The sequence below is a fragment of the Phalacrocorax carbo genome, chromosome 20 (assembly GCF_963921805.1).
Source record: "Phalacrocorax carbo chromosome 20, bPhaCar2.1, whole genome shotgun sequence".
NCBI classification, from domain to species: Eukaryota; Metazoa; Chordata; class Aves; order Suliformes; family Phalacrocoracidae; genus Phalacrocorax; species Phalacrocorax carbo.
Window position 1 is genome coordinate 5,598,819 of NC_087532.1, and position 20,470 is coordinate 5,619,288.

General features: G+C 40.3%; 1 protein-coding gene across 1 annotated transcript in view; it reads left to right on the top strand.

Moving 5' to 3' along the window:
* Nucleotides 1-20,470, top strand: part of PEX14 (peroxisomal biogenesis factor 14) — a 78,287-nt gene that overhangs the window by 39,944 nt on the left and 17,873 nt on the right. The window contains exon 4 of the mRNA XM_064470285.1: nucleotides 20,252-20,374. Coding sequence (XP_064326355.1) covers nucleotides 20,252-20,374 — 123 coding nt within the window. The remainder of the gene's footprint in view (nucleotides 1-20,251; nucleotides 20,375-20,470) is intronic.

The window sequence follows — 20,470 nt, forward strand, 5'->3', positions numbered from 1 at the left end:
AAAGACACTTGATTCCCTGGAAACAAATGCTGCCAGCCTCAGAATGTTCAGTAGAAACTGTCTTCATTTTCTTCCTTTTTCTGTAGTCTGCATTCTTCGAAGTTGAACCTCTGTGTTCCCTTATTTGCCAAAGAAACCCAAGTGGATCACCTTGAGGACCTGAGAGATGGGGGGACAGCCCATTGCTGGAGGACTTTAAAGGAAGTAAATTCTTCAGCAGATTTCAATTTAACCCTCTTTTATTACTTTTCTTTTTTATAATTTAAGTCCATTTCATGAGGCAGTTTGCATGTCCTTGAATGGAATCTCGTTACCATGAAAGCTTTTTTAGCATTGATTCCATAACAGTCTTAATTTAATAGCGCCGTCATTACGGAGAGGCCCTGAGAGTGAGGCCCTAGCTTTCCAGGTCACTGACCTTTTAATTACAAACCTTGTTCTGATGGCCAGGTTATCGACTGGACAGCTCCCAACTCCTGCCCCCAGTATGAAGATGAAAATAACTGCCTTTCCTCCCCCGCTTCCAGAAAAGGGAGGAAAAGAAAAGTAACCTCTTGTGTTTCCAAAATTAATTTTCTCCTTCGGCTTTACTTTGTAATTAATTCTTTAACATGTCTCAGTGAAGCTCTAACAGTTTTACAAAGCTTTTCCTTGAGAAGAAAATGCAATGCAAGCCAATAGAGTCCAGTGACAACTCATATCGAAAAATATAGTTAGTAGCCTGTGCTGTCAAAATACCTATTTGGGCCAAACTGCTATGGCCCTCCAATCAGAATCCCAGACTGGCGGGGGTTGGAAGGGACCTCTGGAGATCATCCTGTCCCACCCCATGCTTGAGCAGGCACACCCAGAGCAGGGGGCACAGGACCGCGTCCAGGCGGGCTGTGAATGTCTCCAGGGAAGGGACCCCACAGCCTCTCTGGGCAGCCTGTGCCCCTGCTCTGGCACCCGCACAGGGAAGGGGTTTGTCCTCATGTTCAGGTGGAACTTCCCGTGTTCCAGCTTGTGCCCGTTGCCCCTTGGCCTGTCGTTGGGCACCACTGAAAAGGGCCCGGCCCCATCCTCTTGACACCCACCCTTCAGATATTTATAAGCATTGATGAGATCCCCTCTCAGTCTTCTCTTCTCCAGGCTGAACAAGCCCAGGTCTCTCAGCCTTTCCTCGTAAGAGACACGCTCCAGCCCCCTGAGCATCTTGGTAGCTCTGCACTGGACTCTCTCCAGTAGTTCCCTGTCTTTCTTGAACTGGGGAGCCCAGAACTGGACACAGCACTCCAGATGTAGCCTCACTAGGGTGGAGTAGAGGGGGAGGATAACCTCCCTCGCCCTGCTGGCCACACTCCTTTGAATGCACCCCAGGACACCGTTGGCCTTCTTGGCCACAAGGGCCTGGTGCTGGCTCAGGGTCACCTCGCTGCCCCCCAGCCGCCCCCAGGGCCTTCTCAGCAGAGCCGCTCTCTGGCAGGTCAGCCCCAGTCTGTACCGGTGCATGGGGTTGTTCCTCCCCAGGGACAGGGCCTTACACTTGCTCTCGTTGAATTTCATTTCAGTCCCCTGGGCCCAGCTCTCCAGCCTGTCCAGGTCTCACTGAATGGCAGCACAGCCTTCTGGTGTGTCAGCCACTCCTCCCAGTTTGGTATCATCAGCAAACCTTATGCTTCTGTAGAAATGGCTGTGTTTGATACAGGAATGTGTGATTAGTCCTGAAGTGTAGAATATTCGAGGAATGCTAGATGACTTGTCCTTCTCTTCAAACATGCTGACAAAATATGGATTTAAGAGATGGTGAAGAAAAGGAGTGAGGACTTCACTGCACAACTGATTGTGTGAGTGAGCACTTGTCCTGTTTAGTACTTGCAGATCCGCTAACTTGTTCTCCAGTTGTCCAGTAAGTGTTTTGTGCCAGTGCCTGCGCAGACCTCATCGCTTGCACTTGCAAAGCTGCAAGTGAGACCTGGAACTCAGATACTGATAACAAAAATTTACTGCAAGAATACACTTAGTGTATTAAGCATCTAGAACAAATTACTTTGACACACGATGAGAGAAAGTTCGCTAGCATAGGCAGAACCAGGGAGGGTGTGCTTTCTGGTTATTAAAGAAGTTTGGAACAGGTATTCAGGTAGCATAAAGTAAGTCTGGCAGCTTGTAGAGACTTACGGAAATGACTGTACAGGTTAAACAGAAGTCAGTGCATTCTACATTTTCGTAATGCTTTTCATTTGAGGATCTTCAGGCACATCGTATCCATTACCCATTGAAACTTTGCAACTATTTGCATGGAGCATGTTTGACGGTGTGTATAGGGTTATCTAGATCTCACTGTGCTTTCCACTAAAAAGCATCCACCTCTGAGGCAGAGGACAGCAGCTGCTTAACATCACTATGTGGTTTTTAGGAGAGGAAATGAAGAATACTTTATCTAAGTGATCTTGCAGAGGGAGCTTTAGGGATAGAGAATGTAATTACTGGGTAAAAATTTACTAAGATTCTTGAAAAGCACTATGGGATATTTAATTACTAAAAATGCTTAGGCCTCTGTTTATGACTTTGAAAGACAGCTAATGTGCCTTATAATATTTTGCTTAGGTTAAAGAAGAACATGTCCTACACCTGTTCATGCTACCAGTTTGCTCTTCAGATGCCTCCCAACCAAGCTTTGGGTCGATACAACCCTTTATAAATGGGGAAATCTGGTTGTCTCCCAAGGAACTTACTACAGACCCAAAGAATGAAGAGTAAGAGAATGAATGTTTCAGTGCTAACAAATTCACAACAGTTCCTATCTGAATCAGCGTTATCGGTAGTCACAACCAGTTTTGGCACTCTGCTATGTTTGCCCAGTGCTGATAATGTTCAACATACAGGGACGATTTCCACTGCTGGGGTCTCATAATCCAGAAGAATAGATGTGCTCATGATTCAGAAGTGAGTTCCACAGTTTGGTGTTTTGTATTAGATACCTTCTTTTTTTTTTTTTTATTCCTGAAAATGATTGAGAATCTCTATCCATCTGCTGGGAAGGAGATGTCTCCCTGTCCTGCCAGTCTTCCATCTGCATATCTGTCACTTGCTGTTCAGCACCAGCCTATTCATCATGCTGACTCTTTTCCCCCATCAATTTTACCACTGTTTGTGTTAACTGAACTTGTAATGAACTTTACAGATTTTCTTGGCTTCTTTGGTAATGAGAGACCCACAGCAGTAGTGCTAACAAAATGTGATAAACTGATCAACTTCAGGACTTCCTGGGGAATCAGATATGGCTATTCTTTGGCGTTGTCAGGGTTTGGGAAGAAAATCTTTATAGTTGATAGAAAGCCTTCGCTATCATTCCTCAAGATTTGGAAGGAAGTGTCAAAAAAGGAATCTATTTAGTCTTTATGCACATGGGAAAATCAGTTCATATCTCATCTTTGAATCCTGTCCCAGTCACTAGTGATTCAAGAGAGGGCAGAAAAACACCTGATATTAGTTTAGGCATAGCTAGCCGTGTGATGCAGTGTGCCAAGGAAGGCAATCCTTTCTGTTTGCTACCTTTTAATGTTTATAACCACCAGATGATTAAGAAAGTGTGTGTGCATTTGATAGAAGCTATAGTTACTTACAAGTGAGTTTGTTATTTTAGAAGAACATTGTACTCAGTGTACATTTCGTTGGTTTTTGTTTTATAATAATTGTTTTTTATAGCTCAATGGTATGTAGAAACTAGGTTGAACAATACATTTCTATCCCACTGGAAATTCTGAGATTTGGAAATTTGGTTTTATATTAAATAGGGATTAACATTTAAAATTTCAGAGTTGTTTTTTTTTAAATGAAATATTATAGGCCAGTCACATCACTCTGTATTGATTATATTGGAATCTTTAATATTGTAACTGTTAACAAAAGAGATTGATAGAATAATATGTGCCATAATATTGCAGTGAAAATATTTGGAAGAATGTTTTTTGAATTGTTATTAAATCATTACTTTCCTCTGGAACCTTTTGGGTTTTTTTTAAGAAACACTTTCTGTATTAAGTTCTGGAAGTTTGTTGATGAGCTCTACTTGGAACTAACGAGTTCTTTCATAGAAGTGCTTTTCACTAGCAGGAAAATATGTCATCATTGTTACTGGATAGCTCCAACAAGTTTGTCATCTTGCACTGGTTTGTACTTGCACATTTGGCTTAAATACTCTAGACTGCTGGCTCTGAACTCTGTATGTTGCTGAACACAAGGGGAAAAGTGCTACTTGGGAGTAGCACTTTTAAAGGGAGCAGAAGAAAAAAAGTCATGGAAAATGTAGGGCCTAGCAATCTTCATAGCGTATTGGTTTAAGCAAGGATGTTTTAAAGAGTTTTGATACAAGCTCTGCTATTTAATATTAAAAACATGAAAATCTTGGTGACTTTCTCTTTGGTTTCTGTGTGAAGTGCTGAGAAGGTGCATCACAAGAGGCACTCCTTTGATGTAGTGATGTTGTGAAGAAGCCATTGAGGGAGTGACTCCCAGATTTCACATACTTTAAATGCCTATATATATATATATTCTATAACAGAAGATACAAGTCACATTAGTGGTAATATCCTTCCTCTCTCACTTCAGGCTCTACCTACAGTGATCTTGAACCATTTAGGTCTATACTTAACAGAACAAGAGAGGTGATTTGTTTAGAGTATATTGGGTAAACAGTCTGCTTCATCTCCTGTTTCTGTTGGGCCACAGAAATTCCTCACGATTTCAGTGATGAGTCCAGACTCACCTTTGCCATGTTTTTGTGGCTTGAAAATTATTGATAAATTGGAACAGACCAGTTTGGTGCCCAAGAAGTTGTGTATGCTACAAAATATCGGTTGTAAGATTAATTTTAAAAAGTAATTGGAATGTCATGGGTTTAATGATGTCTCTCCACTTGGCTATCTGACAGTAACTATGTAATGTAAAAGAACCGTTAAAAATGGCTTTGCAAAGTCAACTCCTATTGCTCACTGAGTGTGTTTTGAGTCATATCTGCCTTGTTTACTGTCAAAATAGTATTTCCATTCCTGGTAGCGTTGAAAAACCGATATGATTACAGAAGAGTGAGTTGAAGTCTATTCTGGAAGACAATGCTAAACTAGTCAGTTATATTCTGAGTCCTGAAATTGTTAGCCTTAGCGATGGGCAGAAAAGACCCAGACCCTAAGTCTGACTTGTAAATTTATCATGTTTTCAAGTGAAAGTAAATACAGAGTGCCAAAAGAAAGTCACTTCTGTAGTTACAATCTAAGAGCAGGCATTGGAGATCTGAGATATGACTGCTTGCTTGGCTTTGGGCAAATTACTTGCTCTTAGCTTGCCCATCTGTAAAATGGGGTTAATTACCACCTTTGCATTATTGACTTAGTAAGATTTATGTTAGCTCTGTTTATAAACTGCTTTGATATGCTTGTTTCAGAGTTCTGGGTGCTGCAGCATGTGATTTTTGAAGTTGTTTGCTGCAGTAAAAGCCACACTTGCAAAGAGGCTGAGAATTTACTTTGGTCAGCTGTGTATGAGAGGGGAGAGCTGTAAACTTTAGAATGTCAGAAAGTCAAGGCTCAGGCAGATTGCGTGCAATCCTAATCCAGCCCTGCAGCTTTGACCTTTGAAGCAAGCTTCACTTTGAGACAGTTGAAGAAATCTATGTACGTTTGTATAAAAATATTTTTTCATAGAAGGAATTTGCTCTTCATGGCCATTCAGCCCAGGGTTTCCCCACAGTCTTCGTGGAGCTGGGGAGGAAAGGAATTCAGTTCCTGATTTGCTCTGTGAATGAACCTAGTATTCTAAGTCGAAAGAGACAGCCTTCTCTCTTGGGGCTAAAAGAAGGAATGTAATTAGGATAATCTGTGTTGCTCTTCTGCTGAAATCCATCTCAGACCTAATGATACTTTCCTGCTAGGAAAGATAAAATAAGTTCCTTTATGAGATAATTCTCTAGGTTCTCTCAGACAACATTTCTATTCTGTTTAAAACTATATCTTCGGTGCCTGTGAACATGAAATCCTACCCTTTGCTTTTCTGCTACACACTGTTCCCTCTTAATTTCAATCTGGAGCACAATCATCCTTTCCTTAGCTAAAAGGGGAATTTAGTCTTTGGTTCATTCTTTTCTATTCCTTCTGATGGAACCTAGTCCAGGCGAGACTCCGCTCCCTTAGGAGGAGAGCAGAGAATTCATTCTCAGTGAAACCTGAGGCTCTCTGAAGTAAAAGCTGTTGACTTTGTCGTACTGTGCAAATGTGCATTGCTTTTAGCAAGACAATAAAGGGTAAATGGGGTGATCTCTGCTCCTGTGGAGAGGTCGGGTGGTTACATTACACAATCTTCTAGAGCATCTTGCAGCAAATACATGGGTTATATTAAAAGTTGCAATCATATCATTTTTTAAAAGTAAATTGCTGACCTTATGCAGTGGAATCAGCTTTATTGAATTTCGCCAAAAATGCGTTTATAATCCCCCCGCCCCCACATACACATGATATTCATGTCCTTGCTGCCCATGTGGAAATGTCCCTTTTTATGGTGATAAAATTAAATTTGTCTTTGTCTCTGCCTTGCCTCACCTTTTAAGATTCCATCCTTAAGATATACCAGTGGATATCGGTACCAGAGAATGAAGATGGGCAATATCCCTGCATGGATGGATGGCTGATTGTGAGCCAACTGCCACAGAACAAATAAATAAGCTTTTCACATTTAGAGGACAAATAATGCTGAGGACAGGTGTAACATGGGCATTTTTCTAGGAGTGTTGTGGCCTTAGCATAGGTGAGAATTTATTTTGACTTGGAAGAACTTATGCTTTGCTTCTGGATTTTTTGTGATCGCCACACAATAGAACGTGTAAAATCCGCAAATAGTTGTTGTGCTGCTCATGTAATATACTGTGTTACGTGTCCTCTTTCAGTCATAACTAACCATAAAACCCTCTAGTTTTTGACCACCTACAGCCTCCTTCCTGAATTCACTCGAGGAAGAAGTGTTTTGAGCATGCTCAAGAATTTAACAAACATATATCCCATATTTACATACCACTTTGCATATTCAAAGTACTCTACAAATACTAAGCTTGTGACACCTTTTGTGGAGTGCCAAGATTATAAGATTATTTTAATGTACTTCTGATTACATTTTCTTTTCTTGATTAGACCTTTACATTCTCCAAACAGTTTGCAAACTCCATGTTTCAGTGGGAAACGGAGGAAATACCATCCCCATTTTACACGGGGAAACTGAGTCAGATGCATTTAGAACAGTTAGATCTGAGATAATTTTGACTCCCAGTCAAATATATATAAATATAACCATACTGTGACATATTGTCAGTGCTATGTACTAGTGTTTATAGCAGTTTCAGTAAAATTACTCAAAGCATTTTTGTGTTTATCCTCTCTAGGTCCCAGCTGCTTTGGGGGGAGTGGAGGAGGTTAAGCTAGTTTTATTCAATAAAATCAGCACAAACGTCTAAGTAAACAAAGGGGCAGACTGGCCTGTGCAGTGTTAGCATGTATCCCTTCTTGCAGCATCTCCCCCAACCTGTCTTCCTTTTTATGTGGCATTTCAAAGGCTAGTTGCTCAGAGGTACAGAGGAGGATATCAGAATATCATTGCTCTGCTCCTGCTCTTCAAGTAACCAGAAGAATGCAGCTGTTAAACTCAGAAATATAAAACACATGTTTAAAAGATGACTCTGTATGTGTTTAAAAAAGAGAGCGAGAGAGGATTCAAGGGAACCAAAAAATAGCAGCTTCCATTACTGTAATTAAATGGCAGCATTTAACCTATCAGGCCGTTGCGTGGATGTGAGAGACGAGCAGGGAGCTGCATTTGAAATGATCACTGTCTTCCTTGGGGGATAGAGTAGTTAAATAATTTGTTTGTGAGGTGTGAGTTCAGTGTCGGGTAAAGCAAGTGCTTGCGTGCGTGTGTATCTTAGAAGCTAGGGATGGCTGTGTGTTTACTGAGAATACCCTGGAGGTTGGTATTTACTAGCACGTGCACTGTCAATAAGAACACAAGCTGCTCTTGCCCATTTGTTAGGTTATCTGCAGAGTCAGGGCCTCACCTGGTCCCAGATATTGCATCATAAAAGGAGAGCTTTTTTCATGCTAGGCCACCTGAGACAGACAGGAGTAGCAGTAAAAGAAAACCGGGGAGGAAGTGGGGGAAGGAGAGAATCCAAGTCCTTTTAGTGAACTTCATCTACTGTGGTGACTGTAAAGGCTAAGTTTTTCTATCTGGTCGTTGGACTTGGCACTCAGGAGTGCAGGAGCTGTCACCCCTGGGGCACCAAGGATGAAGCTGCAGCTCAGAGGTCTGCTCCTTAAACAACACATCAAACAGTTGCTTCCCCTTCAACGGTGTTCCACCTGTGCCTGGCATAATTCCTCTGCTTCAAGACTGTAGTGTGCAAAATTATGGGGGCAGGGGGGAATGTGCAAAGTGCATCCATGGCCTTTCTTCATTGACCTCGGCTCTGTGAAAAGCTTTTTGGGCACCCCTGTATAGTGGTGTTGATTAACCTTTTGGCATCCTGGGAAGGAGACACATTCTTATGTAGTGCCCAGAAGGGATTATCTTCCCATTTTTATTCACACCCTTTTTATTTGTGAGGTGATTCTTTTGTTTAGGGGATATTTCCTAGACCTGGAACTCCAAGAGCTATCCTCATACAGTATGAATTGATACTAGTAGCAAGTTTTTCAGTTGCTTCAGCTGCCTCACCTACTGATCTGACTTGTGTTACGTTGCAGGAACATGCCCATAAATGTTTCTTAATCTTCACTCCAGTTTCTATGTGAATTCTGTGTAGCCACTCCCATTTTAACTCCTGAGCTGGAACTTTCCTGAGGTGCTGGAAGACCACAGACAGTGTTAAAAAAAATACATATTTCGGTATTTGCATTTTGAACGTTCAACCCCAGTGACTGGATTTGGAGGGCAACACTTGGCTGAAAGGAGACCAGACAGATGCCATATATTTTAGCACCAGTCAAAGCAAAGCATAAATTTGAGTCCTTGTGTAGTTTGGTGAGAGTTAGAAATCTCAAAGTATTTCCAAAGAAGATCTACAAGAACAAAAAAAAAAACAAACGCTAAGCTTGGTATTTGAATAAATTATCCGTTGCAAATGCCTTACGTAGCTCAAGTGCATATAATGTATGTACATGATAATTGTCAGTGTCAGTCTTGAACGTTTTACAAAGGATATTGTGTAATATTATTCCTGTTTTACAGACGTAGAAACTGAGGCAGATGGAGGTTAAATGACCTACACAAGGTCAATAGCAAGGCTGGGAATAGAACCCAAATGTGTAGAGGCTTTTTATTATACTAATAAGGAAACTCTGGAGGTGTGTTTGGCATGGTAATCGGAACCCTAGAGAACTAGAAGCAGTTGGTATGTTCTGTGCATGTCCCGAGGGAGCAGTGATGAAACTCCCTTTTTACCTTACCACTCCAGTTCTCCGTGTGTGGTCACCATGGTTTTTCTACCACTTAACCTCGTTATTTTTAGTATTGTTAACATTAGTCGTCCTTCGGGCATTTAATCCAGACCCCTTAATTTTCTCCAGAACTCTGAAGAGCTGTTGAAGGCACGTGGGGAGAAAAAATAACGATAAACAAACGAAAAAATGAAAAATGATCCTTTGAAACTTCTGCTGTTTTGTTGATTTGTCCCCCTAATGTTTTTTGTCTTCACTCTTTCTTTATCACAAAGGACCCTGCTTGAATGTGTAATCTTGGTTTCTTGAAAGTTCATTTGCTTTTGTTTCTTTCTTCTTCACCCAAGATTAACATCCTGCGTGATGACATAGATGGTTGTTGTCTAAATGGACGTGATGTAACCAACAAAACTGCGAAGGGTGGGTGGAGAAATATTTATACAGTTGTGTTAAAAATTACAAAGTAGGTTTGCCTTTTAAATAGAAGGTATTTCAACACTGTTATTGGCAGCATCAGCCTTTAATTTTACAGGTGGCTAGCTTTGTAGTAGCATTCAGCAAACAATTTTTTAATGGCATGTAAAAAAATTTCTCTAAAACAAAAGAAAGAAGAATGAGGGCGATTTATAATCTGTAATGAATACTTGCTGACGTGTCTTTTTATAATAGTGGATTAGTGTCTCTGTCTTTTTTTGAAAGAAGCGCAAACCAGATTTACCTGAAACATTTGCACCATAATTATCAAATATGTAGTATTTAGATGTATTTTTCTTAACTGAGCTTATCTACTCAGTGTGATGATACCTGACTCCTAGGTGTCTAACATTGATTCCACTTTATAGAAAGTGGGTTAGAGGAACAAAGATGCTCTACAAGGCTGTGAGAAAATATCTGTCAGGAAAAGGATTTGGGCTCCTGTGTTCACGGTTCCTTACCCAGTGTCAGTTTCTTTACATTTCCATGTATTTTTCCATACATACTTCCATGTATTTTTACATTTTCTTAGAAACACACAGCTGTAGCTACTGTTGTCCGTGCTCCTTATAGCAACTTCTGACAGAGTATACAGGATGCCCGGTCATACTGCTGTTCTGTGTGTTCTTCAAACACTGAAAGTTCATTTAGTATACACTTTTTCATGTGATAAGTCTGGACTAGTGGGTTTGTTTTGTTCCTTTCTAATGTTTAAATTTTTGAAAGTAAGAAAGGAAATAACACTGGGGCAAATTGCTTTTTACGTTGCAGTACATCTACATCTTAATCTACAGAGGCTACTCTCTGATTGGGATTGTAGAAAATATCCAGATGCCCTTGTTAGTCTGCTTGGGGCAATCGGTAATTCCAGAGTAATATAAGGAACTGGGAATGGTGCATCAGGACAGGCTTTCTCATTTTTATATAAAAAACTAAGTCATCCTTCAGCTATTCTGACAAATCTGGTTAAAGAATTCCTTGAAATTGCTGTTCTTTTACACTATTCCTTTCTTTTGAACACAGAGTTGGGGGAAAAAAGAGAGTATGGTTCTAGCATTGCAGGCCAGTCTAGTCCAGTAATAACAGATCAACAGTGACTTCTAATCTGGAGTTATTCCACATTAGGGCCAGTCTGCTAGGTCAAGTCTAATACGGACCGTATTCAGGCCCATACCGCTGAAAGGCCTGGTTATTCTTTGCAGCAGTAACAAAGGAGATGCTGGAGTTGACTGCAGATCCTCCATGCTAGCTCCTTCTACTTCAGTGGTGGAATTCTTGTGACGTGCTGGTTCAAGTTGTTGGAAATACAGTTAAAATTAGAGTTTCAAAGGTAGATCAAAACCAAACCTCCTATATTACCAGTGTTTTTCCTTACCTGAATTTAAGACAACCTCTGGCTTTCCCCTTAGAAGCTCCGAAAGATATTATCACAGATCAAAGAGTAGCTAAAGGCCAATCTTTTTGTTACTATTGCTCAACAAGCTGCTTGACAAAATATTTTTCTTTCATACAAAGTAAATGGATCTGAAGCAGAAATGTTTTCTGACACTGCTGTTTTTAAAATTTGTGGTAAGTTTTGGTAATGAAGTTTAGTTTCTAGGTTTTTGAAGTGCCGTGTGCCAAACTGTTCTACTTTTAGAAATGAACTTGAAGAAGAAATTAATATCCTTTCACCTCCATAGAATGCTTTTTGTCGTAGTTCCCAATTTAATAGAGAGGAAATTTCGTAGACCTGCTGTGTACTCTGGGTAAGTTACTTCATTTATGCGTGCAGTGTTTTTCTTTCCAAGCTGTCTTCCCTTCACATGGACTGTTCAACACTTTGGGTCTGACTGCCTTCTACTCTGTGTCTGCACAGTACCTGGCACAATACCTCACAGTGACTGCCTTTTGGGGGCTCTAAGGAGTATTGCAATACAAGTAGTGAGGATCAGGAACCATCACCATGAGACTTGTTTCTCTGAAGGAATAACAGCAAGCATTTGCAGATCACAGGTTGGGTATGCTTGGAAACGTACCCATTTAGTGTATCTAATACTTGTTTTCTCTGAATGCATAGTCCTTTTTCTAGGGAGGTTGTCAGCTGTGGTAACAAATTATGACAGCACTATGGTTACTACAGTAGTGTGTCTTCCATTATCTGGGTATTCTGCTATATATGGGCTTCTTTTAAATAAATGTCAGAGCCGTGGTTATGTTCTGTTCCTGATAAACTACCTTGGAACTGGCATCCTGGCATACAGTCTTCAAAGCCTTCGAACCCCAAGGTAGATATTACTTTGACATCATTTCAGATATGTAGAGGTTTTTGTTCTCTGTATAGTGTTCTTACATCATGTACTGGCTGAATTGGATGTCCTGTGTTCCTGCGTTCCAGCACTGGTTTCCAGCTTAGTCACATCATTGTCTCTTCATCACTAGCGGTGCAATAGACAGGTGAATTTACTCACCGTTGTCCACTCAAAGGAGACTTTCTATCAGGTACTGTTCCTCTGCTTATGTGATAATAGAAAGGAAAAGCTGAAGGCAAGACACCTAAAAATAAACCCATAGATGATGATAAAATAAAATTTCCCCCTGTTTTTAGAAGGAGAGATTTTTATTTATGTTACAGAAAGACTTGTTTCTTCTGTCTTTTTTACTGATCATGGCATTCTTAGAATGACTCTGTAATAGACAGTTCTTTGGAAGATGGTACCCAAGATTGAAGTTCCACTGCGTTTTTGCATATGCTTACTGTGTAGGAATTTAACTGGGCTTTGTAACAGAACTTCTGGTTCTGTAATTCAGGTTACTGAGGGCTTCTGGACATCTTGCTTGATTTAGAGTTGTGTTGCTGTCTGCCTTTTTTGTTATTTGAACTTTTTGTGAAGCAAAAATTGTGCCTGTTGAATTATGCTGTCTGCTACCTGAAGATTTGTTGTAGATTAATTAAAAAACGAGGCATCCAAATCCCATTAAGGCTGCGATAGCACTGCATTTAATGGGACTTTTGCGTTTCAGAATCACGAGTTTGAGTCCCGTTATCCAGTCTCTTCGTCCTGCATGTTGTTCCTTGTATTCTTGTAGCGCTTTGGCCCTGAAGTGTATAGCTTAGTATTGGGAGCTTTTACTTAAGGGATCCCTTCCTTTTTTTCATGCTGTTCATGGAACAGAGATAACATACTTCATACAAGCAAGGAGCTTACTTTACATTAGAAGAGGAAGACCTGACCTCTCTTACTACAAGTGAAACTGTATTTTCCCTGCCTTGAAACTACCAGTGAAATACATTTTGCACTGACTTATAATGCTGTGATTTATGCTGTGAAATGCTTTGTGATATTACAATGTCCTTTTGCCTTTGTGTTTGATTTTTTCCCCTCTAATAAATTTTAGTGGGTATGTTGTCAGTGAATGGGGGGTATTTACCCAAAATGCCCGTAGGAGAATGAGGCATTCTCCCTCCTGTCTGCTGCCTCAGAGAAAGAATCCTATGCATTTTTTTCCCCCTCCCATTAATCTTATTGCAATTTTTTTCCTATCTCTTTCCTCCTTGTTTTGAAATAGTATTAACAAGGGAGATATTTTTAAATAGAAAACAACTGGAAGGAAACATATTTCTCTCTCTCTCATGTGCATACACATATGTGTTACACACAAACATAATTGAGTAGCCAGAAGCAACTTTTTCATTTTACATTTTGAACTTCTCATATATAGAAAACTAAGATTAAAAGTTGTAGTACTTGTTCCTGTTTTTTCCATTCCAAGACATGCTAAGCAAGTCACCTGCTCTCTCTTATTCAGAGTGAAAATACTTTGATCCAGTTTTCTAAAGACAATACTCATTTCATAAGAATATTTAATCAGTAGAAAATAGGGAGGATTTAGTTTGTTTGTTTAGTATTTAACCAAGTGAATAAGGCAGATTAGGGGAAGGGGGGGTACTGGACCCATAAACAAGGTGATATATAATATTTTTTTTCGTTCTCCTTTTAAATAAATACCGATCAGCTTTATGTTCAGAGACAATAGGAGCCGTTGGCTTAAATTTGCAGTTTACTGTATTTATGGCTGTAATATCAAGGTGCTGCCGTCGTAATTTCATGCCCCAATGAGAAGAGCAAGGTCGAAGCAAATGCTTCCATCGGCATCTGCTAACACACTAACTCATAAACAAGGCCCGGCTGGATCAGGTGGCACGGAATAATACAGGCTAATGAAATACAGCACAGCTTTCCATTACTGTTAGTTTTTACAGTGTCGTCATTACGTGTAATTTATGTTTAAAAAATTCAATTTTATACAAGGCTCTGGGAAATAGGGGTCTGCAGGTCACCCGACGACTTTTAACGGCTCTGAGAGTCCTTATTGCACTCTACTGTTCCAACAAAATGTTAATAATAAATAAAAAAAAAAAGCTCTTTTACTTTTTCTCTGGTTTGCATATCTTGCTCTGTCTTTTTAATTACAAGTGGCTAAGGAGAGTTTGGGGCTCTGGATGATGTCAGGAGTTATCCCCTTTACTGATGCTCCCAGAGGGGGGTTACTATCTGCTTGCTTTTCTTTCGTCTATCAATCACCTGGGGTCCTGTAAATGGAGTAAACACAGCTGAGGAGAGGGAGATACTTAACAACCTCTCTCCCAAACCCTCACCCTCTGACATTGCCCTCCTCTCCTCCATTACACTTCATTTTATTATAGACTCCAAAAAGCTTGGCCAGGAAGAGAAACTGCTGCCAGAATTATTTATTTATTTATTTATATTTGTTATGCCAAAATACTTTTTATTTTAACCTTTTCCTTCCCGGTTGGCTCACTGTAATTCTTAGCACTGTACTGTCAGTCAGGTTTTCCTTATTTTAGTGCTGTGCAAGTGACGTTAGAGCACCCTTATCAGTTCTGATTGCTGTTAGTCACCCTGATGGGTTAAAGTAGATAATGTTTCTTAAAGATTGCAATTGCATAATTAACAGTCTCGTAGATGAACAAAGCTGTGAGAATCCAAAGCCATTTCAGAAACTTTTCAAATTACTTTTATTTCTGCATTTTTCAGCCTGACAGTTGAGACCAGTCGATTTCGCTTTGATGTTTGGGTTTCTGTACACAACCTTTGAGCTGGAAGTGCAGCAGCAGGATGTTTATATTCAAATACAGCATGTTAATGTAAATGAAGAGGAAAAAAATCAGAGTGGTGTGTCTGAGACCTGAGATTTTGTGAAAATGTTGGGTTGGGCTCGGCCTCGTGCGTGCCCCACGAACCAAGATGTGTGACAGAAAACGGATCAGGAGACTATGCTTTTCTGAAATGCGTTCATCTACGCACAGAGTAGGATATAGGACAAACATTTGATAAAAATCACCCAGCACTTCATGTAACTGACTGAACAGGTGGAATCATTAGTCTGGATCAGATCCCAGAAGGTTTTTATGATGATTCTGTTAAAATGTGGCCATGTTCTTTCTGAGCAGAGTTGACTCAGTGGCTTCCAGGAACAGGAGCGTAATGTCATTTCAGGGTGTCTACCAGTAGATTTTCCTTTTAGTCATATGATACCATGCTCTAACTTTGGGTAGTCATATAGTTTGTGGTAGCTGAACAAGTTGTCCAGTTCTATTTTGTTCTCTTCTTATTAGGAACTGTGTGCATGTGTGAGGAAAACAACAACAGATAGCACCACCCCCGCCCCACACCCCTCCCCTGCCTTCTGTCCCACCAAAAGCGTAGGTGTGATGATTGCTCCAGGGTGGTCTGTCAGAGTGGTAATAAAGCTGGCTTTGGAAACCCACAAAAGGAACTTAATTCTTTCTACCACCCTTCCCTACTATGGCAGAATTCTTAATTTCTTCCTAACCAGAAATTTTCTCCCTAAAACTAATGTTGCCTTCAGGTTGTGAAAATCTTGCATGAATTACTGGGTTGAGCAACGCAAGGAGGAATCTTATGAAGAAAAAGACACGCTCAGGGGATGGGATGGGAAAAAACGTTGCCACTGAAATGTCAGAGCCTGTGTCAGAGGAGGCGAACAAAAAACTTAGTGGCTCGTCTAGTTAAGTTTATGCAAGGGTTTTGCACTGCAATTATTGCTACTGTGTTTAATCCAGAAAATAGAGAAGAAAGGATTTATAGTAAAACAACGGATTGGACTCTCATATCCTGAGTTTTATTTTCTGTCAGAGGTTCGGTTCTGACCTTGTAGCACTTCTTATATCTGACGTCTCACTTCTTCCTCATCTGTAAACTATGGATTACGGTACTGCTCTAAGTAGTCCTCTACTTCAGAGTGGTCATCAGAGGAACAGAATTTTGATGTACATGAGGTCCTTATACTGAATAGTAGTAGATATTATAAAAGGGTCTAAACAGATGGTCAGGTCTTAAAAGTTCTTGGGTAAAGGAGCTTTTTATACAGTACCCGAGGTGCAGGCACACAGAGATGTTTGTGACAACCCATATTATTCTCTGACTTACTCGGATTCTGTGTTTGACTACAGTTTACAGAAGCTGAGAGATCCCTGAAAATTAGGTGGCTGCAGTGACAATCGCAAAAGAGGGTCAGCAAGAACCTTTGAGTGCAAAACAGTCATGGGTGCTGGATTATTCAAATCAATATGCTGAAGCCTGAAAAGGAAATTTTAAGGCTTTGTGAAAATTATTACATTCTTTGCAATGGCTGTGGTGCTGTAGAGGAATGAAATGGATGGTTGGGGGAAGGGAATAGGTTTGCATTCTGTAGGGCTATGAAGACAGTTTCCTTGCATCCTTCTCCTCAGCTCAGTCCTTGCTCAGTACCCTCTGCGGTTAGATTATTCCTTGCAGATAGCAATCAACTGGAAGGAAGTGTGTGTCTAATTTGCATGAGATTATTTAAAACAAAAAAAAAGGTCTGCATTAGTCAGGGTGATGGTAAACAACGCAAAGAGATGCCTTTTATAATATAGCCGTGGCTCTGCTTTCAAAGCCAAATATAATTCACTTACAATTGGCAGTTTCCTTTATTGTTCCTTTTAACCTTTTGTGTTCTGCTTGGTCTTGATCTTGCTGAAACTCCACAAGAACTGAAATGTTTGTTTTCCAAAATGTTGAGAAAGTGGATTTAGAGCAATTCTTCTGCTAAACTGAAGTGATTTTGTTGACATACCTATTTGAGAGTTATATTAGACACAAAGCTCTGGTTTTCATGACACTGCTTTTGCATCCAAGGGAAGTGGTATTATTTTTGGGTTACCAACTTCCTGCTAGATTAGAACAATGGAGGGACCATGGTTCCTTTTTTTATATAATGCAGTGATAGAAGGACTGTGATAAAATAAAGCAAGGTGAGATACTGGAACAGATGACACTTTGATCTGGTTTAGAAATTCCCACTTTTCTCTGTAATTAATATATCGAGGTTGAATAATTTGGGGCATGGAAAGCTCATACTGTGTGCATATATGTGTGTAGGAGGTGAGTTTGAAAAAAATTCAGTCCAAAGGGAATTTTGATGAGTTAGTTATAATTGCCTGAGGACAGTCTTAGAATATCTTGTACATTTTTGTTAGTGTGTGAGAAGTGACAACCATGAAGACAGGTATATTTCTGAATCCACAGATGACTAGTTGCAGTGCAGACTTACTCCGTATATATGCTTAAAGAGTTAGCTCCAGGAGATTATTCCCCTGATGCTTGAGGGCCAAGGTTACAGGGCCTTAAAAACATCTTGTTCAGATGAATAAAAAGGAGGCGTTCCAAAGTAATGGCATTCCCAGTCTTCTCCTCTGATCTAAGAAAGAATATAGTTGTGATGTTCTTCTGTAAAATGCCACTAGTACCATGAACAAGACAACTTCACAAGGCAGAAGAATAGGCCAGAGAAGTAAGGAGAATTTTAATTTGCACTACTTGCACAGGATTCAAACCAGGATCTTGTATGTCAAGTTTCCCATCGTTCTATCATTCGCATCAGCTTTTTCTTCACAGTACAGCAGGGTTTTAATGGAAGTAGTGATACTTGAATGTGTCACTAGTTGGCAAGACCAGAATAATCTAGAAGTGCATTTTGTCTGCAAAAGATTTTAGTTTTTTTTCTCCAACAGGATGAGAATCGAAGGGGCAGTATGGTTAGGAAACAATAAGCATTGTTTCCTGCCCTTTTTGTAGAATGAAGTAAGGATCCTCCATAACTTCCGTACGTTTCTAAGTGTTAAATATTATCAGAGTTACTATCTTTGCATGGAGACAGAACAAAATGCCCTATTGTAGTGGGAGCCACATTTGCAACCAGCAGCTAATATTGTCTCCATGTTTATGAAATTCCATAGTTGCTAGTGATCTCCTGTGTTGGCATCTGTTTATGCTTTCTCCTACATTGGTTAATTAGGAGCTGGTTAAAACAGTTTCCTTCCGATTAGGACTTTGCTTTTTAGCGTGGATTAGATACCATAAATATTGCTCTTGTGACTAGAACAGTAGGCTGAGTTGTGTTCATGTGCCTTTTATTACTCTCGGTGCAAGTCTTGTTCCATACTGTTATGTGTGGGTTTGGTTCCTTGCTATTTGTGGCATGCATCAAATACAAGCAAAGGAGTGATTTTGTCAGATTGCAGGACCAGAGATCAGGAACTTCACGTTTCTGACACTGTCTCTGGCACTGACAATATTCTGTTACGTTAGAGAAATCACCTAACTGTGCATCAGTATCTGCACTGTAGAGTAGACATAACAGTAACTCACAGGAACTCACAGTATCTCACATACTCACAGGAATAGGGAAAAGATCTGTTAATAGTAGTAAAGCCTTCTGAATACCAGAAGCACTGTGTCAGTGCTTTATGATATTAAATAACAGTTTTGAGACAGACTTGTGTATTTATTTCTGGCAGTATTGTTTGTGCTACAGGTTATTCTGTCTAGACCCCCGGTATGCAGTGAAGTTTAAGATCCTGAAAAAATGTCTCAAAACTTAGGTAATATGCCCAGAAGCCTGGCCATTTTCTAAATTGTATCTCCCTGTAATGTTAAAGATCTAAGTGTTTTAAAGGATTAAGTTCAGGAATTTCATCTACCAGCAATACTTTATGGATCTCGAGTGGAGGTGATGGAGAAAAAGTATTCCCCCAGTTTTGTCCCACTGCTGCCATATTCATGCCATTTTCCTCACTGTGCTCAGGCCCTAAACAGCTGTGTGAGAATCAAGTGGTCTGCCTCTTCTCTTCTAAAGCTCTTTCCTTAAATCTATATTCTCACTTCCAACCTTTCTGAATGTTTTTGCATACATGCTGCGTGGATAGTAAAAGGTCTTGGATCACTTCGCACGTTCCTCATAGCAGGGACACTGGCTTTCTATCTGCTTCTGTGCGGGAGAAAACATAACAAATAATACACAGCTGTCCAGGCCCCACATCGTGGTTGCCATCTGAGTGCTAAATTCTTTTTCTAAAGGATGTTTTCTACTGTTGGAAAAAATAATCCAGCTGTGCTTCCTTCTTCACAGATGCGGGTCATCATGAATCCTTTAGCTGCTTTTCTTTGCCCCTTGCTGGCCAAATCCTTTCCATATGTTGTGGCCAATTACAGATGGTCATCCTGGCATTTCCTGATGGCAGGAGTGACTGCACCAACATGTACCATGTGTGCAGTGTTACTGCAGCTCTGCGTGAAATAAAAACCAGGCTGCCCTAGGGCAATCTAATCATGCAGCAATAGGCCGGGGCAACGCTAAGCTGAAAGTTTGGGCTTGGCCTTGTTTTGATCTGTTTTGTTATAGTTTTATTTCCTCCTTACATTCTGTGTCCCATTCATACTAATCACAGTCAGTCCTGATTTTTTTCTTTTTATTTCTGCATTTGTCATAAAATAAAGCAAATTATTCCCGTCTTCGGAAACGATCTAGACTAATTAGTCGTCTAACCCAATAATTAGTTTTTTGTTTCCCTGTCTGTTTTCATGCATTATTGTTAGTTTTTTCCCCTCTTTTTTTTTTTCACACCATTACAGATTAAAATGAGCCACATTTGCAGTTGATGGTATCTTTTTTTTGGGGGAAGAATGGAGAATTGCAATAGAAAGCTACTTCAAAAGCAGCAATAAACTCAAGGATAAATTAAGGAAATTGAATGAGCCACATTTGGAAGCAGCGTTGAGGCTAATATTCTGTCGCTTAAGGTTAAATTGCAACAGAGAAAGAGAGAGGGAGACATTCCAGTGAATCCAAAATTGGGGAGGCATTACTGCTCAAGTCAGTGCCAAAATTCTTTGCAGCTTGAAAGGGTTCTGCCTGGCTTGAGAATTTAATTATGCGTGCATCAAGTGGGTAAAGGTGCTAAACTGATTTCATTTCCTCTGCTCCCCCAGGCCTGACAGATGAAGAAATTGACCTGGCTTTCCAGCAGTCGGGCACGAGCACGGATGAGCCACAGTCCCCAGGTCCTTCTACGCAGCTGGTGCCAACTCAGCCCTCTCACCCTGTGGTGTATAGTAAGTAACACTTTGAAAAACATCTGGTCTTGTTGCTTTCTGCAGAGATTTCTGCAGTGGTTTCACAGATTTCTGTGCCAGATCCTAGATTTCAGT